Here is a 25157-nt window from a genome sequence, read left to right on the forward strand (position 1 = left end):
TGTATCAGCTACAAATTATTCAGATTATCCTACAGTGCCTCCATGGATTTCTGTAATATTCCATTTAGTCTAACCCTTATCTTGCGGGCATTCGAGACAGGAGGACAGAACATTGAAGCAGCATGACATTCAGCATGATCAAATAAGTGTCTCTGAGCCTTGGGAACTAAACATGTCCCGCTGTCTCAAATGCCCGCAAGATAAGGGTTAAATGGAATATTACAGAAATCCATGGAGGCACTGTAGGATAATCTGAATAATTTGTAGCTGATACACATTGGGTTTTGATGCGGCATTGACAGAGAATTTAAAGTAAGACTTGCAAGATCAAATACCACAATACCCTATCTGAACTGAGGGGGGCTCATTTTGCATGGGGGAAGAATTGCCTTGAGACCCTTCTTCATAATACATAGACCAAAGAGGGAAGAAAACAATCAGGAAAAAAATGGAACAATCTTCTAAACCCCTCTAATAGCAGCTGCAATAACTTCTGTAATTACTTCTTGTACAAGTTTCAAATCACTAAGAGCAAACTGTATATTAAGTCAGCTATTTTCTGTTTCTAGCTTTGTTAACTTGTTGCTTGAGTGACCCTCAAGAAACTCTAATAAGGTTCCTGCATTTCATATCAAAGACATTGATACATGGATTGAGGGTGACCTCTGCTTTGGATCCAATTCCTGGTTGGATGTTAAGGTGGTGCATATCTCTTATAGCACCTCTTACTCAAGGATTAGCAAATATCTCCTTTGAATCTGTTATTGTCTCATCTCATTTGAAATAAGCTATTACACCTCCTCAGCTGAAGAAGTCATCATATTAAGTATGACTTATCTGAAAAATTCTAATCAGATTTTAGAGTTGAAGAGAGAACTATTATTATTAAAGATGATTTTATTTGCATGTCCTCTATTCCAAATCCAGGAATTGCAACATCACATAAAGCTGGTTCAATACTACCCAATATGATGATATGTGGTTGTCCTGTATTGCTTCCTCTAGTACAGGAGTTCTCAAACTGGGGGTTGGGACCCCTTAGAGGGTCGCAAGGTTATTACAGGGAGGGTCGTGAGTTGTCAGCTTCCACCCAAACCCTGCTTTGCCTCCAGCATTTATAATGGTATTAAATATATAAAAAAAGTGTTTTTAATTTATAAGGGGGAGTCGCACTCAGAGGCTTGCTATGTGAAAGGGGTCAACAGTACAAAAGTTTGAGAACCACTGCTCTAGTACAACTAGTCACATGCTATTCAAATATCAAGCCAACTTTTAGGTACGGAGAAGAAATCATTTTTCTTCAAGAGAAATTGTGACCACCATCCGATCACGCTGAAGTTACAAACTTTTCCCAAACAAATTGAATAGGAAAAAATGAAACCTGTCATAAAGAATGCAGTAGCTCATGATGTTACAAGTACTGTTTTGATGTAATATACTGCCTCTGATTTAAAATCACTAAACCAGTTACCATAAAAATCTGCATTAATTTCAAAGCTGTATAATTTACTTTTACATCATTAAAGGTTATAGCTGATTAAATTTTTGTCTTACATCCTACCCATGCACGGATATCAGAGTTACCAGACCATTTGATATGTCCAGGTTACAATCAAAAACAGAGGCCTGATCTAAGCCCATTACATTCAATGGAAAGTCTCCCACTGATTTCATTGGGCTTTCCACATGAATATTCCATAACACTGCCATTTGTTGCCATTTTCTAGTCACCTGTTATGCTTTTTTACAGCTACAGACACATCAGATTGCCGTTGCTTTCAACTGCTTTGACAAGTCTGAATAGATTAAATGTGTTTTACTGCCTCGAATCAAAGAATGGGACTACAAGTTCTTTGGGGCAGGGACTGCCTCTGTGTTCTGTATTTGTACCGAACCTAGCACAACGACTAGGGGCTGCCAGGTGCCATGTTAACACAAATAATAATAAATTACTAATCACAGAAGGATAGTACATAAAGTAGAGACACAGTAAACCTATTTAATTGTATTTGTTGGTTACCAAATATCAGGTTATAAATTGTGTTGGATACCAAACACAAATCAGGGTAGTAAAGCACGTCACACAAGTTGTTGAGAAAAACTGTCTCATTTGAGTAACAGATATAATCTACCCTGTGGGGCACTGATGAGAGGGAAGGAAAAGCTTTCTTCCCTAAAGAAAAGGAGTACTTGTGGCACCCACGGCTGCTACTCTGAAACCTTTCTTCCCTAGTTTATCTAGTGCCATGGCTGGAGGAGAGCTACCAAACCACTTCAGAGTCTGGCTCAATGAAGGCCAAAATAACCCCACAAAGGTTTACTACTGCAGCAGAGATAAGTCACATCAAAATTACATTATTCATCAACATCCTGTGGGCATCAGATTTTGCTCCTTTAATGTCAAGATAAATTAATATTTCTTCTCGTCCCCTCTCTGTTCTCCCAAACACATGAATTGATGCCAACCAGTCCTCTCTCGCTAGCCCAGCTGCCCCTGTATCTCCCAATGCTCACAAAAAGCCCAAACACATGATGTGATGAAGAACCCCTTGAAATCAATGGGAGTGACGGTGCTTAGAAACTTGCAAGACTGGGCTCAGCAATACAAACATTGTATTTGATTGTGCACTGCTTGCCATAGATTCAGTGTCTGTTTCTTGTGGGATTTTCTGTAAAGGGCCAGACCAGAGAGCTGTGGAACACTGGTGCACTGTCTGTTACCGGAGTAGCTGCTAGGAGTTGGTTCTCACTGATTACAAAGCTCATTGTTTAGTGATAAATATTCAAGTCATTTTAAGAGCAGTTTGATTCTGCAGTTCTTTTTTCACCCAGGTGTTGCAAGTAAGAAAGGAGTGCAAGTTGAGGTAACTAGGATGGTTTACTCGATAATTAAACAAGCAACCAAACAACATGGGACTCCCCAGCACCTTTCTAAAAAGTGGGATCCCAGGAAAAGTTCTTGGAAGAGGGATATCGTAGAAACTACTTCCTGAAAGGAAGATGTTGCAGATACAGAGGATACTGCCATCTCATCCCACACACAAACTCACTGTTTGTTGGCGCTGCTTTTTAATTCAATTTTCTAGCTGTTGTTTATTTTGGATTGTGTGTCCCTGCCACCTGCTACTTTAATTCTCTGTAACTAAAATGTGGGGCTCAGTAAGCCCCCCCACTTTCCTTGCCAGCTGGGATTCAGTCAGCAGTTCTTACCTGACATTGTCGTGCTTCTGGATGTAGATCTTATGAAACATCATATCCTCCTGTTTGGCATTAATGTCGGCTTTCATCTCCATGGCAACGTGACGAGGAAGTACAGAGAGCAGGAGCCGCTCCTGTTGAGTCAGACAGATGAACCAATTAAAACACCTGCTTCCCAGTTAACAAACACACGTTGTTTCTTATCTGAGAGAAACGAAGCCATCAGTTCAGTGACTGATGAGCAAAAGCAAGAGGAATGGTCTCCATAAATGCAGCAACCGGTTCTGCCATCAAGGCACCGGGGGTCCTGTCCCATTCAGAAAAATAAGAACACAATATCAAAGGAAAATAAATTAGCCTTTATGACAGATCTACTGTATCTGCTATCCACAGCTGCAGATTCTTCCAGATGAAGGAGCCATATGGAGGCAGCTGCCTCAGTGCCTGAGTCTGTATCGTACACAAGTTTGCATTCCAGTAGGGGGCTCCAAAGCAGCAGGACTTCATTATATAGACCAGCAGTCACTGCAAAGTACTGAGGGGCTCTTTAAAGACCAGTATTACTAGCTGAACGCATTCACAGGTAGCAAGAGTGACAAAGCCTGATGTAAAATGTAGACTTGGAAGTCTCGTTATATAAGCCATGCATCATTACAGGGTTCTCCCTTGGGCATAAGGCTACAGGACTGATTTCCCAATTTCCCTGAAATCCATTTAAGAGTCCCATTTTACTTCACTAACCTGTACAGGCAGAGCATAATCTAACTCTCAAAGGCAGCGTTCCTCACTACAAGCAATATGGGGTCTCCGTGGCAGGGAAGGGTTGCACCAATACAACTGGCAGGAGAATTTGGCCTAACTGTACAATACACACTCCTGAGGGCATTCTGCTCCAAAAAATTAAAAATTCTGCCCCCCCCATTAAAAATTCTGTAAAATTGTATTTGTCACATAAATGTGGAGGCTCTAGCAGGGCACTGGGGAGCACAGGCCACTGGCTGCACAAAAGGTGGGAGATCACTGTGCAGCTCCCCCGCTCTGGGACGTAGACTCAGCAGTGAGGCTGCACCCAACCCTGATGCAGCTCAAGGACTGGGCTGCCCCAGAAGCACCCCAGTGCCTTGTCCCTCCGTGCCAGGTGCACCAGGTGTGGGCAGGCAGGATCCAAGTGTGTAGGCGCTTAGTGTGGGGGGATCCAGATGTGGGTTGAGAGGGTTCTGTGTGGGGCAATCTGGGTGCGGGTGGTTCAGTGGGGGATCCAGGTATGTGGGGGGGGGATCTGGATGCTCAGGGGCTTGTTGGAGCTTCTGGGTGCAATGGTAATGGGACTCTTCAGTGGGGTCCAGGTGAAGGTGGTTGGGGCTCAGTGTGGGGGGGGGGATAGAGCTCAGCAGGGGTTCTGGGTGAGGGGGGCTCAGTGGGGGGTCCAGATGGTGGGGGCTCAGTGGGGTGAAGATCCAGGTGCAGGTGACTCGTCAGGGTAGTTTTACAGTAGCACCTAAAAACCACAATTAGGATCAGGGCCCAATTGCATAAGGCACAGTAAACATGCTTACATACAGTGACATTACCTCCATTACCTACCTTCCATCACCTACAATCCACATCTCTCTACCCTCATCCTGAGCAACTAAGGTGCATCCTTGTTTATTGGTAATATTTGTGTGTTTTAAAGATTAACTTGGGCTCAGTGTAGCTTTCATAAAATTACTTTGTATGGTGTTCACTATCTAGTTTTGTACCTTAAGAAAGTGAGTTATTGTGTCACATTACAACTAATGGGAATGGGACAACTTTTCCTAAATATCAGAGAAAAGCCTCTGTGACTTGGCCATCTATGTAGCTTGTAATCGGCCTAAATCTGGTAGTAATTTTTATGCAGAAGTTGCAGAATGTCATGTGTATGCATGGCAGTGTTTTGTGTGTGTTGTTGGAGTTAGACCAGATACAATACAGTTTTGCCTAAATCCTTTATTTGCCTTTTCTTTTCTCATTTCCCCTCAAAATTCTTTTAGTTTAAGTATTTTTTCTACGAGAAAAAGGCAGATTAAAATATGGACATCTATTTTATTGGTCCAACTCAAATGTATTCTAATCAGTAGGCAAGAGGCAACATGTTCTGGCAACAGTGTAGAATCACAAAGATTTATACACTGTACCCATCCTTACCATCTCTTTTTCCTGCATGACAATTGCGGCTACATAGCATGGAGGAAAGCAACTCTCCCCTTCACCAACCACACAATCATAATCTAGTCTAAATGAAGGTCCATAACCTTATTCAACAGCTCATTAATCTCTAACAACACAGAACTCCACGGATCAATCTGCAATCATGACTCAGAGGGGTCAATGCTCTTGTACTAATTGCTCACATCACCATTAAAAACCCCTCTTTTCAATAGTTCATTCCATTATACAATTCTGGTTTTTAATTCATATTTATGTCCTACTGTTGCCTATTTACTTGTGTCCAAGTACAGCATAACAAACTCTGCGAGAACTGTAAGAGAGCAAACTTGTTGATAATATATGCAATGCACTCACTAGAGAAATATTTACAATCCATAGTGTTGCACTGTATTTACTTGTCCTTTAATGTACATTGTCAGGGCTTGATTCCCATTTCCAATCCCTTCATGTGTACTAACAATATGGAACAAAATGCATGAGGGATCACTATCAGGCACAGCTCAAAACAGGCACAGCTGAGACAAGGTACTGTGGTCCTTGAAAATACATGATAAAAGAGGTCTGCATCATCTGTGCCCGGGTGCTTGAATATCAAAATAAGGAACTTTCGTTATTTGCACATCAGTTATACTTGCGCTTCTGACACTAATGTATGTCATGAGCACAAAAGCACAATATATTTCATATATTTCATGGAATTGCCGAGGCATATTGTTGAACACACTGTTGCCTCTCAGATAATAATTGTAATGGACACCCTCAGATGTGCAGAAGCTGCTAAATCCTACATGGAATATTACACATCTGTCAGATAACTCAGAGAACCAAATAAAAACTCCTTAATAGAGCTGGGCAAACTTTTTTGGCAAAAACTTTTTTTTTTGGCTAAAAAATGCAGTTTCTAGTTGATCGATACATTTTGTGAATTGGTGTTGAATTCGCCCAATTCTTTCACTTAACAAAAATTGGAAAAAATTGAAGTTTTTTGTTCCAATATTTTCAAAACTTTTTTGATTTGAAACTACTTTTCATTTGTAAATTTTCTTCAATTTTATTTAAAAATGTAACTCCCACCCCCAAATCCCTGAGTAACAAAATTAAATCAATTCACTCAACCCCATCCAAAAATTTTCAACTTTTTGGTTCATCAGAAAGTTGCATTTTTTCTTATTATTTCCACATCAGTCAGCAAATTAAAAAAAACAGGTATTTGTAAAGCTCTAGTCCTTAACCCAGGGACATCTTATGGGCTTGTGACGCTCTCCGTAGGTCCATAAGGGCAGAAGGATGATCATGAGGGGGGATTTGATAGCTGCTTTCAACTACCTGAAAGGGGGTTTCAAAGAGGATGGCTCTAGACTGTTCTCAATGGTAGCAGATGACAGAACGAGGAGTAATGGTCTCAAGTTGCAATGGGGGAGGTTTAGATTGGATATTAGGAAAAACTTTTTCACTAAGAGGGTGGTGAAACACTGGAATGCGTTACCTAGGGAGGTGGTAGAATCTCCTTCCTTAGAGGTTTTTAAGGTCAGGCTTGACAAAGCCCTGGCTAGGATGATTTAACTGGGACTTGGTCCTGCTTTGAGCAGGGGGTTGGACTAGATGACCTTCTGGGGTCCCTTCCAACCCTGATATTCTATGATTCTATGATTCTATGTGCTTATAGCACCACTATGGTGATCAGAAGCCCAATGCTAGGTTACTGGCACTGCCACAGACTTCCTAGACAACTTTCAGAATGTTCCATAATCTGTCTACTTTCCCCATCTGTGAAAGGAGAATAACAATATTTTCCTACATCACAAGGATTTTGTCAGGCTCAATCGATTGATGCTTTTGAAGTATTTTGAGATCCTCAGATGGAAAGCGCAAAGCATCATCATCAACCAATGAACAGGTTACACGTACCCAGATATAGTTTGCCATCTCATACAAATACATGGAGTAGAAATAGCCTTCATTTAATAACTAATCTGAGCACAGTTCAATACAATTTACTGATACCAGTTAGACATCTTCATTTTATGTAACTGGTTAAGAACATACACAATAAAACATCACACAGCTAGTATCTAGCTTTAAATTTCACGGAGATCTCTAATGAAACACTGCACCCTAACTGTAATATCATTCAGCATGTATTGGCCAGGTGAATAGTATTGCCTTGCTATAATTATGTTGGCAGTAGTCAAACAGGAGGAGAGCAATAAGTACAAATTATATACATTTCCTTGATTTTTATACGAAGATATACTAGATAAAGATACAGAACTACAGATAGATCTCTCTCGCTCTCCAGCTAGCCATGTATAACTAGCTAACATATTAACATAACACATAGCTATATTACTAGCTAGTACTGTTAATTAGTAGTATGTTGCACTTCCCCATGATGACCTCAACGCACTTACAAACAGTAATTAATTAAACCTGTGAACCTGCTTATGAAATAGGTATTCATAAAATAATTATACCTGTTTGACAGATAGGGCGAGTGACTTGTTCATGGTCAAAAAATTAGTAATACTGGGAGTTGAAGCCTGTAAGCCTGACTTCAAGTCCTTTCCTCTAATCCTTAGAAAATACACACTTGTTGGAGGTTGTTTAGCGTGTGCAATTTCAGCTAAGAATTCTTTATTCCATTCCAGTAATGCTAATCAAACATACTACTCCTCGTTAGGTTGTAGTGGATAATGAAATCACTAGAAGGTGGGTGAGGTAATCACTTTTATTGGACCAACTTCAGCTATTGAGAGAGACAAGTATTCCCTTTACACATAGCTCTCTCCCATATAGCATTTGGTAGTACTGTCAGATTCCCCAGATACGGTTAGATAATCTTACAGCAGCAGTTGGCCTGGATGGATATTTTTTACCTATGCCTAGTCTGGAGACTGATTGATGTCTTGTCACCTGAAGACAAGATTATCGCAATGCATTTTACACGGGATACACCTTAAACAAATCGGGAAATCAGTAACAGTTCAGGATGAAGTAGCAAACTTATTGAACAAGAGATCTTGCTGTGAGACCATAACACCAGCATTCTAGGACCTGCACTGGCTGCTGGGGGCTTTCTGGGTGGAGCTTAAGCTGTTGTTTTTGACCTATAAACCTCTAAACTCATGAAATGGGGTTTCTGTTTTTGATCTATAAACTGGACTCCCTCTCCCCCATGCATCATAACTACAGTCTGGGGAGACATTCCCCTCGGTTTAAAAGGGAGGGATCTGCTAGCAGGGTGGTCTCCATGAGGGCCTCTTGACTTTGCAAAGCCTCATCTGAAGTAGCCCAAACTTCAGGACATGCTGCAAAGCCCATCTGTTTGCCAGGGTTTTGTGGAAGGGAGAGACTTATTGACATCTGGCATTTGAAGGTAAAACATTTTCCTAGTTTGGGGATTTGGGGGAAGGAAGGTTGCTGGTTTTATCTTACTGTATTTTTGTGACTGTATTTTTAGTTTGCGTAAAAGTCACTTAGTTCTGGTTGCCAACCTTCTACTTGCACAAAACCGAACACCCTTGCCCCTCCCCCTGCCCCGCCCCTTCTCTGAGACCCCTCCCCTGCTCACTCCATCCCCCCTCCCTCTGTCGCTCGTTCTCTCCACCCTCACTCACTCATTTCCACCAGGCTGGGGCAGGGGGTTGGGGTGCGGGGGGCTGAGGGCTCCAGCTGGGCGTGCAGGCTCTGGGGTGGGGCCAGAAATGAGGAGTTCAGGGTGCAGGAGGGTGCTCCGGACTGAGGAAGCGGGTTGGGATGCAGGACGGGGTGGGGGCTCCAGCTGGGGGTGTGGACTCTGGGGTGGGGCGAGGGATGAGAGATTTGGGGTGTAGGAGGGGGCTCCGGGCTGGGGGGTGGAGCCAAGAGGTTCGAAGTATGGGAAAGTGCTCCGGGCTTAGGCAGGGGATTGGGGTATGGGAGGGGGTATGGGCTCTGGGCTGGAGATGTGGGTTCCAGGTGGGGCCAGAAATGAGGGGGTCAGGGTGCAGGAGGTGACTCCGGTTTGAGGCAGTGGTTTGGGGTGTGGGGGGTGAGGGCTCTGGCTGGGGGTGCAAACTCTGGAGTGGGGCTGGGGATGAGAGTTTGGAGTGTAGGAGGGTGCTCCAGGCGAACGAGGGGTTCGGAGGGCGGGAGGGGGATCAGGGCTGCGGCAGGGGGTTGGAGTGAGGATTCCGGCTGGGGGTGCAGGCTCGGGAGTGGGGCTGGGAATGAGGGGCTTGGGGTGCAGGACAGGGCTCCAGCCTGGAGCGGGGGTTGGGATATGGGGGGTGAGGGCTCCCACTGGGGGTACAGGCTCTGGGGTAGGGTTGGGGATGAAGCATTTGAGGTGCAGGAGGGTGCTCCGGGCTGGGGCCGACAGGTTTGAAGGGTGGGAGGGGGATCAGGGCTGGGGCTGTGGTCCAGGAGGGGGTCAGGGGTGCAGGCTCCAGGCAGCGCTTACCTCAGGCAGCTCCTGGAAGCAGCAGCATGTCCCCCCTCCAGCTCCTACATAGAGGTACGGCCAGGCAGCTCTGCGCACTGCCATCCTAGGCACCACCCCTGCAGCTCACATTGGCCATGATTCCTGGCCAATGGGAGCTGCAGAGCCAGCACTTGGGGTGGGGACAGCATGTGGAGCCCCCTGGCTGCCTCTACGCATAAGAACTGAAAGGGAGACATGCCGCTGCTTCCAGGAGCTGCACAGAGCCATGGCAGGCAGGGACCTATCTTAGCCCTGCTGCGCCACCTACCAGATTTTTAGTGACCTGGTCAGCAGTGCTGACCGGAGTTGACTGGAGCTGCCAGGGTCCCTTTTCAACTGGGCATTCTGGTCGAAAACCAGACAACTTGCAACCCTACACTTAAAGAGCATCTATTTCATGCACTATGTACCAGATATCCAAATAAATAAAATAAGCTTAGGTATACATACATTCTTCATTTCATGGTGCCCATGTTGGCCCAAAGTAGCCCAGAATAACACTGTCCATGGCCAGATCTACAGATGCAGGTGTGTGAAAGCAGAGTAGTATAGTGAAAGTTGTGTTGCCTTTATGATTCACAGAAATGCACAGCCATTTCAACTGATCATCCCCCTCCTATCCGAACTCGCAATCAAAACTGTAAGGTACTTCTCAAGCGAAGCCACAGGAACCCCATTTCATGAATTATTTAAAACTGGACGGGAAAATTTACTGCAGGACATGGTCCCACATTATCAAGGGAATGGACAAGCTGACCTAAAAAGTCTTTTCATCTCTAATTATTATGATGTAAGAGACTCATTGCAGCAATACCAAAGAATGAATTAGCAAATAGATATGCCCACAGCCCTTGAGAACAAGACTGTGTGCTGATAGCAATTAGGCCTTTTTCTAACAAACAAAAGTACACAGGACACTAACTGAGGACATTAAATATGGTTAAAAACTAAAATGGAAGTCAGCGGAAGCCTGTAGTGTTGTGTTCAAAGCCACACACACACACAATGTGAAGTGAGGGCGCTTTAGAGACAGATAGAAGAATGCCTTTGGAGGCACTGGGGCAGCACCCTCTATAGGGAACTACTTAATTTCTGCCACAATTGGCCTCCCGCTACTAATGTGTGCAGAAGAGCAGAACAACAGCCCTACAACTACCAAATGCTATTTGCTGTGCTGACAAATCATCGTGCTGTACATTTATGATGGGGTGAAGTATACGCCCTGTACAGAGGGCCAGCACAAGGCCCATATGCCACTCATGCTCAAGATAGGCTTAGATGGGACTGAAATGATGCATAAAAACCGTACAAACCCTCTGCTTAGGGTGAATTTCATCCAGGGTGCAGGTGAACGAGTCCCTGATGGCATGGCTGATGTGATTAGGTCCTATGATGGTGTCACTTGAATAGATACATGGACAGAGTTGGCATTGGGTTTTGTTGCAAGGATAGGTTCCTGGGTTAGTGTTTTTGTTGTGCGGTTGCTGGTGAGTAATTGCTTCAGGTAGGGGGGCTGTCTGTGAGGACTGGTCTGTCTCCTAAGATCTGTGAGCGTGAGGGAGCATCTTTCAGGATAGGTTGTAGATCTTTGATGATGCGCTGGAGAGGTTTTACATCAGCCACACCATCAGGGGCTCGTTCACCCGCACATCTACCAATGTAATATATGCCATCTTGTGCCAGCAATGCCCCTCTGCCATATACATTGGCCAAACTGGACATTCTCTATGCAAAAGAATAAATGGACACAAATCTGACATCAGGAATCATAACATTCAAAAACCAGTAGGAGAACACTTCAACCTCTCTGGTCAATCAGTAACAGACTAAAAGGTGGCAATTTTGCAACAGAAAAGCTTCAAAAACAGACTCCAATGAGAAACTGCTGAACTGGAATTAATTTGCAAACTAGTTACCATTAACTTGGGCTTGAATAGAGACTGAGAGTGGCTGGGTCATTAGACAAATTGAATCTATTCCCCATGTTAAGTATCCTCACGCCTTCTTGTCAACTGTCTGAAATGGGCCATCTTGATTATCACTACAAAAGTTTTTTTTTCTCCTGCTGATAATAGTTCATCCTAATTAACTAGCCTCTTAGAGTTGGTATGGCAACTTCCACCTTTTCATGTTCTCTGTATGTATATATATCTTCTTACTATATGTTCCATTCTGATGAAGTGGGCTGTAGCCCACGAAAGCTTATGCTCAAATAAAATTGTTAGTCTCTAAAGTGCCACAAGTACTCCTGTTCTTTTTGTGGATACAGACTAACACGGCTGCTACTCTGAAACTTTTCACACAGGGTCATTCAGTACCTGGCCCTAAATTAACAGTTTTCAGACTAATTCCAAATCAGCCATTACATTCTCAAATTTCTTGTCACTCTCCTTACCTGTTGCTGGTTCTCCCTCTGAGAATGTAGCCTGGCCTGAATGCACTCCCTGGTCTCTTGGAATGCTTGTCTTTGAGACACCTCAGCTGGGTAATGGGTACACACTCCTACAATGTTTGTGCAGGAGAAGATGAGAACATTGGAGACCAGCTGCAACAAAAAAGAGAAACATGATTACAATTTGGAAACGTACCATCAACAACAGACAGAATACTTAAAAGCTCAGCATGTTATATGAATCATTCCACAATCCAACACCATTGAGCCTAGTATTCTTCATTTCAGTGCATTTTACTTTGCCGTTCTTTGAAGTATAAACTTTTACACATGCCCTCAGAAGCATATTTCTTCACATTAATGTAAATGCTTTTCTCTAATTCTGTTAGCAATCAAGTGTCTTAAAATTACTGTGTCAGAGACTTATAAAGAGGTTTTAATGTGACTATGTTTGGCTAGCTCAGAATTATGTAGAAGAATCTGAAGGAAGATTTTAATTATTACTGTTTTAAAACACCTGAAAATACTTTGAAAATTAATATTTGAAAGGCATGAAAATACTTTGAAAGATACTTTAGCTTTCATATTCTAGATAGTGTTTACTTATTACAAGGAAATAACTAGATTTCAATCGACTTCAAAAACTGGGAATTTTTTTTTTATCACCCAGTCTCAGCTCTTTACAATGAGTTGAATTATAATGATTTTCAGATCACATCTTTATGTGGTCAATAATATGTTATATACATATGTGAATGTGCAAATAGGTAGGAAGAGCTATATTGCTCTGTTGCTTCCACAGTGACTATATTTCCCAATAAAATAATTACATCTCTCTCACTGGTAATTAGAACTGACTAGAAAACAAAATAACTAAACATTTAAAAAAATTGGAGTTGAATTTTTTTTTAAGAGAAATTTTCAAATCAGTTCTACCAGTAACATCCAAACAAGCATTCTTCCCGTTCTTGTTGTACCATCAGCCAGTACCATCAGCCACTTGTGAGCTAGCCAGGATATACTGTATCTTCCTATAGAGACAGACTTGTGCGAATACAGCTCCTATTTCTAGGGGAACAGAATATCAGACTTGTAACAGTCTCATAGATATAAATCTTGGAAGTACTTTTTTCTGAATGGCTTTCTGTAATGCAACAACAATTCAAATGTAATCCCCCCACCCCATCCCCTGTAGATACAGAGCCAGATTCTCACAGGCAACATGCACAGGTGTAAATCAAACCCAGAAGGCAGCAGTGGGAGCTCAGAACTCAGGCTGACTACTCAAGTAGTGGCAAAAGATGCTGCTATCGTGCTAGAGTAGACAGTATTACGGGATTGCATGTGAATGCACACACAAATCCGTGTCTCAGGAACAGTCTCTACTCACAACTTCCATCAGGATTATTCTGACACTAGGGATAAATCCATGCGCTGGAGACAGCAGACAATTGCTGTATAATGACTCTGCCCCCATTATGAGGAACTGGGAACAGAATCCTGGTCCTTCAGCTCCAAAAACCTATCACAGCTTCGGCTAAGGGGGAACTCTTTGGAGTGGTAGGTACTTTATCCTCCTTGCGGACCAGTCATTACATGAGAACATCATCCACTTACACACACAAAGCGAGTATATTCCATACCTAGTGCATGGGCTGCTTGCAGTCAGAATTAGGGCACATATTAATGCTAGTTTTGCAGTGCATGAGCACATTTTTAGGGAGTGGTTACACCACTTTCCTTGCATTCAGGATTTGTTTCACAGCAAAGAACAAAAATCTAAAGATCTTTAATTTCCCCCCAGCTATTGCTAAAACAGTTCTGTAACTAATGAGGACAAGAATGATATTACATCAACATAGTAAAAAAATACAAATCACTAAGACTTAGTTCTTCCAGGTCTTTGGAGGGCCAGTAAAAAATAGTTGTGTGTCTTTAATATCTTATAACATTGGAAAATCTAGCATGTAAGCAAATCAAGAAGATCTAATTTGAGCAAAAGTAAAGGTAACAAAATTTTGTGGAAAAATGTGTTTTATTAGAGTCCTAATTCTAGAAGGATATTTGAAAGAAATACTTGTTTATAGACACTGAGGAAAACATTGGCTTTTTTAGAATTATTTCGCCCCCAGAAAACATAAGAACATTGATGCTCATCATCATAGAAAAGGAAATTCAATAAGGAAATGGAAGTAAGGCCTTCTCTAGGAATTACAGAGAGTTCTGCATGTTGCTTCATAAATGGGTTGATTGTGATGGACAGCCTGTGAATCCAGTATGGTTATTACAAACAAACTCAATGAATTAACACTACATAGCATTGTTTGCATCATCTGATTAAACTGACTCCAGAATTCTCTGTATTGAAACTACTTAGTTATACATTAAGCAGAACATTTATCAGTATGCATAAAATATAGTCCAAAGCACACATACACACCATATTTTACATAAATATATAATACATGACTGGTCCACTTTACAATATTGCATTGTAATTTTAAAATACAAATAAGTTCGGACTTAATTATGTTTGTAGTTGCCACAGCGCAAATGTAAAATAAATCTTCTGAGGACAATGGACTTGCTCTCAATTTAAACATGTGTAAGTGAGAATAGACTCAGAACTTGTCTATACAGAGGCACTGTTAGGTTAATCAACCTAGTTAGCATATGTGACTCCATTTTGGGTTTCCTCTCGGCCATTAACTAGAAGCGAGCACAACACGTACCAAGGAAGGATCCTTCAAGGTGGACAGTAGGACAGTTTCAAGATAAGGGAAACAAGGAGACAGGAACCAGCCGACATGCCTGAAATAGTTGCCACTTCAGTTTTTTTGCATGGGGAAGGTGGCTGCAGGGGATTGGTAATAGATAAGGAGAAGGCCTGTTTATTGGTTTAGGCCCCCCTCCCCCCCAAGGCACATAGGCAGGATGTTTTGCCAACAGTAATAATTTTTGTGTAACCTGTAATCGGGGTCCCGTTCTGATTAACAGAGCTGGTACCATGCTCGAGCGTAATAAACCTACAAACTCTGAGATACTCTGCAGTTTGTCTTTATTTGGTTGGCCTCAGCCTAGAAACGAACTGTACGTGTCCTAACTGGAATAATTGTAACAGTTTTGGCGACCCACGAAGGGACTCTAGGCTCGCCCTTGTAAGCGAAGCTGCACTCCTTCCCTCGGACAACTCCAGCCGGCACTGGGCGAGTTCACCTTCGAGAACTCTGAGGAACGGGAGTGTGGGCCGTCGCTTAGGCGATAAAGTGGCACATTAGGGTTTCTTTTGGTTAGCCTAGAATGGGATCTGGGAAGACTGTGAGCAGGGGAACCCCTTGGCTGAGGATTCTCGAGAATTGGAAAAATATTTCTGGCACCCATGGGTTAGATAAAAGGAGAGCTGTAATTTTGTGTAAAGTTGAGTGGCCAGCACTGACTATTCAGACGCCCTTTGGATGGCCACCTGACGGAACTTTTGGACAGGATGAATTAACCTGCCTTAGACAACAGCTGGAGGACAAGCATCCAGCTCAAATGGATTATTGGTATGTATGGGATAATTGGCATACGCCCGAGATAAGGGGCACCTCTCGACTTTGGGCTCTGGTACCAGATCTAAGGTTTGCATGCCGCTTGCAGGTTCCGCTCCACCCTATGCTGCTTCCCTCCTCCGTCTCTTCCCCCCTACTCCTCCTCCTGTTGCCCCTCTATACCCATCTCTAACCCTACCCTCTGTTGCGCTTCAAGCACCCCGATACAACAGCCCATTGCAACGGGCACTGACCATGTCCTATGGTCACGGTCCACCGCCCTTTTGGCCCTGGGGACCTTGGTAACCTGGCAGTCACAGATGCCGAGGTTGCTGCGACGATCAGGAAAGAGTCCTACAGACTATCCATTCAGTCTTTACGGCATTCAAGCCTAACTGGGCAGACGCCCAGGCTATTTTGCAAACCCTATTTACCCCTGACAAGCGGTATTTCTATTCTAGACGCTAATCGGCGTTGGGTGGGGGATGCTGAGAATCGCACCCCTTGGCCCAAAGCCGATCCAGGTTGGAATCCTAATGACCTCAATGGCCGGGCCCGCCTCTCAGCTGCCCAGGAAAGGCTCCTGGAGAGCATCCATAGGGCAGGTAGTAAGACGGCAAATGGTCAAAATTACAGTGTACCAGCAAGACCTAAACGAGCATCCATCTGCATTTTTTTTGGCCCGCTTGTTTAAGCAGGTTAGAATGTATGTGGGAGGGGTGGAGCCAGAAGCCGAAGTTAGCCGCACGATGATGGTCTCTTATTTTGTCGATCAAGTGGCGCCGGACATAAAGAAGTATTTAACTAAACATGTTCCCGATTGGCCAGGGAAACCCCTAAGCGAAGTAGTTCGCCTGGCCACTTTTGTGTTTAATGGTAGCGACTAGGAGAAAGCTAAGGAAAAATGTAAGCAAAAGAAGGAGGAAGTAAGTATGTTGGCAGCCGCATTACAGGTTCCCTTGGGGAATCAGCGCTGGCAGAGACACGGGAATACAAGGGGACGCAGACGCGGGACAGGATGGGGAGGATGCTGGGATGGGATAAGGAACGGGAACTGTAACTATTGTAAGCAACCAGGGCACTGGAAGAGGGAATGCCCCCTGCTTCCATGAGGGGCTCCTTGGCAGGATCAGTTGGAGACCGGTTCTTCCTTTCCCCCTAACGCTCCCCAGGACTTCGCTAATCCCCAGCGACTAGAGGCGGAGATTTTGGGAGCCATGGGAGAGTTGGAATGGGATCTTGGATTGCAGTCGGAAATTTACTTGAAAATGGGGGAACGGTTTTGTGCCCTTTTGGTGGATACCGGAGCCTTTCCACTTTAACTTTTGTTCTGGGCTCTCTTTCTAATACCAGGTCTGGGTGCAGGGTATTGAGGGCAACTCGTGCCTGGCTCCCTATCCTGCCCCGTCCCTGTGGAGCTGGGTTCTTTAAAGTTGTCACATAGATTTGTTTCATGCCAGAAGGCCCCGCTAACCTTCTGGGTGGGACGTGTTTAGCAAGCTGGGAGCCCACATATATTGTGCCCCTGAGGGGCTCTTTGCATGTCCGTCCTGGACTCGGCGGTTGCTTCTTTTATGGCCTCGGTTACCCGATTCCCGATCTCCCCACAGAATTGTCCAGCGTTCCACCCAATTTGTGGAGCGTGAGTTCCACCGAGTGGGCCTCCTAAATCAGCCACTCCAGTCAGTCTGCAGGTGAGGAATGGGCCGCCTTCCTCCGTAAAACAATATCCCTTGCCGAAGGAGGCGGAAGAAGGTATTTCCCTTCTTATCTCTAGCTACTTAACTCAGGAGGTCTTGGTTCCGTGCAGCTCTCCTTGTAATACTCTATCATTCCTGTGAAAAAGCCAAAGCTGGGCTCCGGATGGGTGCCCAGTTTATCGGTTCGTTCAAGATCTGCGGTGCAATAATAGTTATATTATAACTCCTCACCCAGAGGTCCCTGATCCAAGTACTATTCTGACACTGATTCCCCAGTCGGCTACTTGTTTCACGGTTGTAGACTTGTGTGCTGCATTTTTCAGTATTCCTTTGCACGCTGACTCCAATATCTGTTTGCGTTCACTTGGGGGGGGGTCAGCAGCTAACCTGGACGCGCCTCCCCCAAGGGTTCTCAGGCTCCCCCACTATTTTTCCTGAATTCTAGCCAATGATTTGAAATACATTGTTTTTGCCTAGCTCCTCTGTTCTAGTCCAATATGTGGATGATTTGTTGATTGCTAGCTCTGATTTTAATGCATGTTTAGCTGATTCTGTTACTCTGCTTACTACATTAGCTAATTAAGGGCCACTGTGCATCTCCATCCAAGCTGCAGCTGTGCCGAACCAGGTGATCTATTTAGGTTTTGTGATTCGGCCTGGAGAGCGCTTACTCTTTCCTGATAGGATGCAGGCAATCCAGGATTACCCACGCCCGATTACAAAAAAGCAGTTGTGGGCTTTCCTGGGGGCTGCGGGGTTCTGCCGACCCTGGAGAGTGGCCTTCGGGGAATTGGTGAAACTGTCAGTCCAGGCCACCACAACTTCTAAACCCGATCCTGTTCTCTGGACCCCGGAGATGGAAGCCGCTTTCGCGTCCACAAAGAAAGCCCTGATCTCTGCACCCGCCTTGGGACTCCTGGATTACGGTAAACCATTTTTTCTCTTCAGTCATGAGCAACGGGGAGTGGCCAGCGGTGTCCCATTGCAGTACCTAGGGGATCGCCCACGCCCCATAGTTTACTATTCCGTACAATTAGACCCTGTCATTCGGGGATCAGTCTCCTGTGTGCGGTCCATTGCCACTGCAGCCCTTATGGTGGAACAGTCACGCCTATGTTCTGGGGCATCCTTTGACTGTTTTGGGTCCCCCACGAGGTTGAGGTTCTCTTAAAACAGCATACAACGCAGGTGCTGTCTCCGCAGCCGGCACATAAATACGAGCTGATTCTGCTGGCCGCTGACAACATCACCCTTCACCGCTGCCAATGTCCTCAACCCGCTACACTGACACTCCTTCCGGAGAATGGCACACCTCACCATGTATGCATGGAGGTCGTCGCTGAGAGCGGTAAGCCTCGACCAGATTTACGAACCACTCCCTCTGAAAAACCTGGACCTGTCCCTTTTTACCGATGGCCTCCTCCTTCTATTGGAGGGCATCCGGCTATTCCATCACTACTCAGACAACCGTTGTAGAAGCAGCCCCCCTTCCACCTTTCTTTAGTGCTCAGGCGCGGAATTGCACACTCTTAGTAGGGCTTGCTTATTGTCTGTTGGGAAATTTGTTACCGTTTATACAGACTCTAGATATGCCTTCGGGGTTTGCATGCTACAGGCCAGCTCTGGAAACAGCGAGGGTTTCTAACCTCCTCAGGCACTAAGATTGCAAAACGGCCCTTTAATCTTTGCACTTTGGGTGCCATTCAAGGTCCAATGGAACTGGCTGTTGTCCACAGTTATGCTCACCAGCAGTCTGAGAATCCTGTCTCTCAAGTTAATGCCGTGGCTGATGCGGCTGCAAGACTGCTGCCCTTCAGCCCGTTCCCGGCGTCAGCAACTATTCTTCTGGATATGTCCTTCCCGCGACGGACTGGACACACTTGTATGCTGATGTGCCACCTGACGAGCTCCAGGACTGGAAACGCGGGGAAGGCTCTGAAGGCCGTTGATAAGGGAACAAAGCGAATCGGGAACAAACCTATTCTCCCCCGTCGCTATCTGCTCTCAGCTGCCCACTATTTCATTCTTTGGGTCATGCTGGCATTCAGGCCACTGCAGCTGCTATTCTTAAATGTTGGGCGGTGCCTCATGTCTATCTGGCCCTGAAGTGAGCTCTTGGCTCCTGCTCTACTTGCCTGGCCTTCTCTGCTCGGTCTTGGCTCGATGCCAACACTGGAGGGGGGGGAGACCTTGGGCTAACTTCCCATTTCAGTGATTACAGATGGACTATGCAGAAATGCCTAAAAGCTCGGGGTTTCGCCACCTCCTTATAATAGTGGATCAACTTTCTGGATGGCCCGAAGCAGTACCAACCAGAAAAACAGATGCCAGATCTGTGGTAAAATTTCTACTGAAAAACATTGTGCCCAGATTTGGAGTCCCTGAAGTCATCGACTCAGACCAAGGATCACACTTCACTGCAAAGATTTTAGAGGAGCTGTACCGGTGCCTGGGGATTGCGCGACAACTCCACACCCCTTACCACCCCAGTCGGCAGGGCAGGTGGAGCGCATGAATTGAACCCTGAAGACGATGGTAGCAAAGTTTTGCAAAGAGACTGGACTGAAGTGGCCAGAGGTTTTGCCCATAGTCCTGTGGCATGTAAGGCGGGCCCCACACATGCCCCTGGGCTTGTCCCCATTCGAGGTATTGTTTGGGAGGCCGGCTTTGGTTCCAGGAACCTATGTTCCCGCTCACACTAGCCTTTTGGATGGAGATGAGACCTTGGCCAGATATGTAGCCAGATTACAGACAGAGCTCAGTCTGAGGCTCAGTTGTTTCAAACCGCGCCATTAGGTTTACAGGTTCATCCCTTCAAACCAGGGGATTGGGTGGTGGTAAAAAATTCCCCCGTACAGACCCCTTGGAACCCCGATGGGAGGGGCCATACCAGGTTCTGTTATGTACTTATTCTGCTTTAGAAGTTGCAGGTAGAAATTCCTGGATCCATCACAGCTACGCTAAGTTGGTGCAGGAACCCCCGCCTGGGCCCGACGAGCTGTCCGACGAGCCACCCCGCGAATGAACACAACTGGCAGTCCCTGGCTGAACTCCCCAACTATTGGGATCTCGAGATTACATCAGGACTTCTTGTTTTCTTGTTACTTGGACTTATTTTTGTTGTCCTGTTTTTTGTGTGGTTCACAGGAGGATGCAAATACTGGTATGGGTGGCCTGTGGAATCCCCTCTCTATTCTCGAGTTCGGTACACGGATGGGAAGGCAACAGCTTCCTGGATTTAACCCATGCTATATCACAGGGGGTTAATCGAACTCAGTGTTGGGTCTGTATTCATACCCCCACATACATAAGTCAGGGAATCCCGTTGGAAGGGGTGCCTATCCCTCTCAACTGAACCCTCCAGGCTGGATTACGGACAGACACTCCATTTAACTGGAATGTTACAATCCAAACTTTGTCTGTTGATATGGTGGCCCAGGGTAGTTATGCTTTATGTGTGTCACGACATAAGAATTTCAAAAATACAGTTTTTGTGGGTAACTTTGTAGGGTGCAATGATACCACCCACATTAGCTCTGGTGCGGCAAGTCCCCCCAAGTATTCCAGGGCGCCGTGGCCTGTCCCTGAGGGATCAGGCTGGTTCTGGTTGTGCAACCACATGGCTTATAAATCCTCCCAGCAGGTTGGTGTGGTACATGCACCTTAGGAGCCATAAGACCCGCTGCTGCAGTACACCAGACCCTGGCCCAGGGGGGAATTCGGAATCTGGTATGGAGGAACCGACAAAATGTCCCATTAAACCCTCTCTCTGAATGGCCTACAGGCTTTCACTCCTTTGTTCGTTGGTTTTTGCCCTGGGTGGGGGTGAGTGAATTGGAAAAGGATATAGTTAATATTTCTGCAGCCTTAGAATTAATGGCAAATGCCACTGCAGACGCCTTGTCTACCCTTCAAATTGAGGTGACTCTGTTATCTCAGACCACACTGCAGAACGGCTTAGCCTTGGACTATCTCCTTGCAAACAAGGGGGGACTTGTGTTCTTGTTAACTCAAGCTGTTGTGTCTTTGTGAATCAACACCACAGGGTGGAAACCGATATCCACACCCTTATGCAGCAGGCCACCTCGCTTCACCATGTCACCCTTGATGACACCAGTACTGGATTCCATGAGGCCTAGAGCTGGCTCACCTCCTCGCTGCCAGACTTGGGGGCTTGGGGAAGGCGTATTTTGTACCTCATTCTTATGTCTGTTTCTGTTTTTGTATTATTCTTTGTATGCCTACAATGGTGTAGTATGTGCTACCGGCAAATTTCAATCTTGCATCGAGGTTATTCTGCCCCATATAGTTTACTGATGTACATAAGAAAAGGAGGGACTGTTAGGGGAAATCAACCTAGTTAGCATATGTGACTCCATTTTGGGTTTCCTCTCGGCCATTAACTAGAAGCGAGCACATCATGTACCAAGGAAGGATCCTTCAAGGTGGACAGCGGGACAGTTTCAAGATAAGGGAAACAAAGGAGACAGGAACCAGCCAGACATGCCTGAAATAGTTGCCACTTCAGCTTTTTTTGCATGGGGAAGGTGGCTGCAGGGGATAGGTAATAGATAAGGAGAAGGCCTGTTTATGGTTTAGCCCCCCCCCCCCCCACCGAGGCACACAGGCAGGATGTTTTGCCAACAGTATATAATCTTTGTGTAACCTGTAATCGGGGTCCTGTTCTGCTTAACAGAGCGGTACCACGCTTGAGCATAATAAACCTACAAACTCTGAGATACTCTGCAGTTTGTCTTTATTTGGTTGCCTCAGCCTAGAAACGAACTGTACATGTCCTAACTGGAACAATTTGTAACAGGCACCCAGGAAAGTTAAGACAAATCAACTAAAGCTGTAAAGTTAACGCACTGTTAAAGGACATTAAATCTCTGTGTGGATGCTCTCATTCAAAAGTGAGGTGACCTTAGTTTGCTGTAGCTTAATCCTTCAAAGGGATAAATAGATGCATTTTAACAATCCTGAGAGTCCTCATGTAGACAAGCCTCCTCTAGGCAGGTTAGACATTGCGCAGTGAATACATTGGGGTCCACTCATTGGACAGTGGGAAGACCTCACTCCTGCAATGAGTTCTACTGCAGGCACATCTCTGTGCCAACACAAAGCCCCACTGAAGTCAGAGGGGGTCCACAGATGCAGATATCATTGTAGCACTGGTGCCTCATTCATGGCACACCATCCAGGTGTGCATGGAGACAGATGATATCCAATAGGTTCAACAAACATTATCAGATCAACATTATCAAAGTATATATGGTACTGAAAGTAGTAATATGATTTTCAGAGATCCCATAAACTTCATTTCAGACAAACCCACAGGACTATTTATGAAAGAGGCTCAGAAAAATTACACTCCACAAGACTAAGATAAGTTACACTGCAATGAACATTCACCAGCAATGGATGTAAGCCGGTATTTACTCTCCCAAATGAAAACTGTTTTAAACTGTAATATTACATGGCTTGAACAAAAAGAGAAATCTACAATATAATGTTGAGACTATCAAGCCTCTGCAAAGATTTAAAGCTCAGCTCTTGCTACTCAAAGCAACATTCAGCATTTTGCTTTGGAAATATTTCTCTTGGGCCTCACAGTTCATCTGATGTTCCTAAAATAATGTTGGGGATGGTTTGTGGGAGGACAAGGGGATGGTGTGTGGGGAAGAATACTTTATTTGGTATTTGATTAAACTCACTTTGTTCACAGGTGTTTTAAAAATAAATTAAGGCAAAATTAAAGATTTTCTGTCTCAATAATTTTTCCATAGCCCTCTGTCTACTTAATGCAAACAAATTTATATCCTGTTTACCAAATGGTACTACTGTACTTGCTTATCAGGTTCCTTGCGGTTTTGCTATGGTAACGAGCTACAGTCCCAGGAGGAAGGAGATGATGTAGATATTAAAACTGGTTCCCTCAGCTCCATGGCCCGAAAACAGAAAACATAATATTGGCAGCTATTTCAGGCAATTTATACTTGTAAAAATGTTCTTAAGAGGCAATGGGAAAATGTAGGTTTCTATTTTGAGGTTGGATTCTCTCTCCCCTGCCCACTAAAACATTCAACCATGAGGTCTACCCATAGCCCTCTGATTTTGGTGAAGGCTGTTGCACTTATTTATTAGTTGTATCTATCAAAGATACCTATTTGGCCCGCATTACCAGAGTGCTTGGATGCCTGATAATTAATGTATTTATTCTCACATTACCACTGTAAGGTAGAGAAGTGCTACCATTTCCATTTTACTCAGGTACGGAGAGATCCAGGGTCAGATTTTAAAAGTATTTCAACACTTAAAAGATACAGACAGGCACCTAGAAGGATTTTCAACAGTGTCTAGGCACCTACCTCCCATCAAAATTGATTCATTTTTCACTGCTTGGAAAATAAAAATACACTATGCAGTTTCTAGTCACTTTCACTTAGATTCTCATACACTAGCAAAATGCTGTAGTGTTTGTATTGAAAATAATGCAGAAAATTTTGCTTGAAATATTGTTTCCTTGGAGATTTAAGAAAAATCTTTCTGTTTTGTTTATTTTAGATGTTCTGAAACCTTGTTAACACAAAATAAAAATTGGGAGAGAAATTTAAAACAATGCCATCTCTTTAAAAATCAGAGAAATGTAGGGCTGGAAGAGATTGCAGGAGGTCATCTAGTCCAACCTCTGGCACTGAGGCAGAACCAAGTATACCTACCTACACCATCCCTGACAGGTGTTTGTCCAACCTATTCTTAAAAATCTCCATGGGGATGGGGATTCCACAACCTCCTTTCTTGGAAGCCTATTCCAGTACTTAATTATCCTTATATCTATCTAACCTAAATCTCCCAATCTTGCAGATTAAGCCAATTATTTCCTGTCCTATCTTCATTGGACACAGAAAACAATTGACTGCCAGCCTCAGGTCCCCCTTGAGTCTTCTTTTCTCAGGACTAAACATGCCCAGTTTTTTTAACCTTTCCTCATAGGTCAGGTTTTCTACAATCTCTTATCATTTTTGTTGCTCTCCTCTGAACTCTCTCCAATTTGTGTACATCTTTCTTAAAATGTGGTGCCTAAAGCTGGACATACTACTCCATCTGAAGTCTCCCCAGTGCCAAGGAGAGTGGGACAATTACAAGCTGTGACATATGACATTCCTATTAATATACCCCACAATAATATTCACCTTTTTCACAACTGCTTCACATTGTTGGCTCATGTTGAATGTGTAATCCACTACAACCTCTGATCTTTTTCTGCAGGACTACAGTCTAGTCAGTTATTCCCCATTTTACATTTGTGCATTTGATTTTTCTTTCCTACGTGCAGTATTTTGCACTTTATTGAATTTCATTTAACAGATTTCAGTTCAATTCTCCAATTTATCAAGGTCATTTTGAATTCTAATCTGTTCTCTGAAGTGTTTGCAACCCCTTCCAGGTTGGTTTCATCCGCAGATTTTATAAGCATAAGCATATAAGCACTCCAAGCCATTAATTAAAATATTGACTAGTACCAGACACAGGACAGGCCCCTGCAGGACCCCATTAGATACGCCATTCCAGTTTGACAGTAAAGTATAGATAAAATGTCACAAAATGGATGGCTCAGGTGCGACATGTAAGATCAAGTAGTAATCTGTTGTTTCAGTGATTCAGGGAAAAGCCTAGTGAAA

The 25157-nt window shown here is 44.3% G+C and overlaps 1 protein-coding gene and 1 long non-coding RNA gene across 2 annotated transcripts in view; both read right to left on the bottom strand.

The window, feature by feature from the left end:
- ADCY5 (adenylate cyclase 5) overlaps positions 1-25157 on the bottom strand; it is a 358907-nt gene that overhangs the window by 137819 nt on the left and 195931 nt on the right. Inside the window, exons 2-3 of the mRNA XM_043504850.1 lie at positions 12249-12398; positions 3211-3332 (exon numbers count right to left, since the gene is read on the bottom strand). Of these exons, the coding sequence (XP_043360785.1) occupies positions 3211-3332; positions 12249-12398 (272 nt within the window). The remainder of the gene's footprint in view (positions 1-3210; positions 3333-12248; positions 12399-25157) is intronic.
- LOC122458054 lies at positions 15094-22265 on the bottom strand. Its single transcript, XR_006277874.1, has 2 exons — positions 22091-22265; positions 15094-15154 (listed from the first exon to the last, which is right to left on the bottom strand). It is a non-coding gene; the product is annotated as an uncharacterized LOC122458054 (long non-coding RNA).

Source organism: Dermochelys coriacea, chromosome 11 (genome assembly GCF_009764565.3).
Source record: "Dermochelys coriacea isolate rDerCor1 chromosome 11, rDerCor1.pri.v4, whole genome shotgun sequence".
NCBI classification, from domain to species: domain Eukaryota; kingdom Metazoa; phylum Chordata; order Testudines; family Dermochelyidae; genus Dermochelys; species Dermochelys coriacea.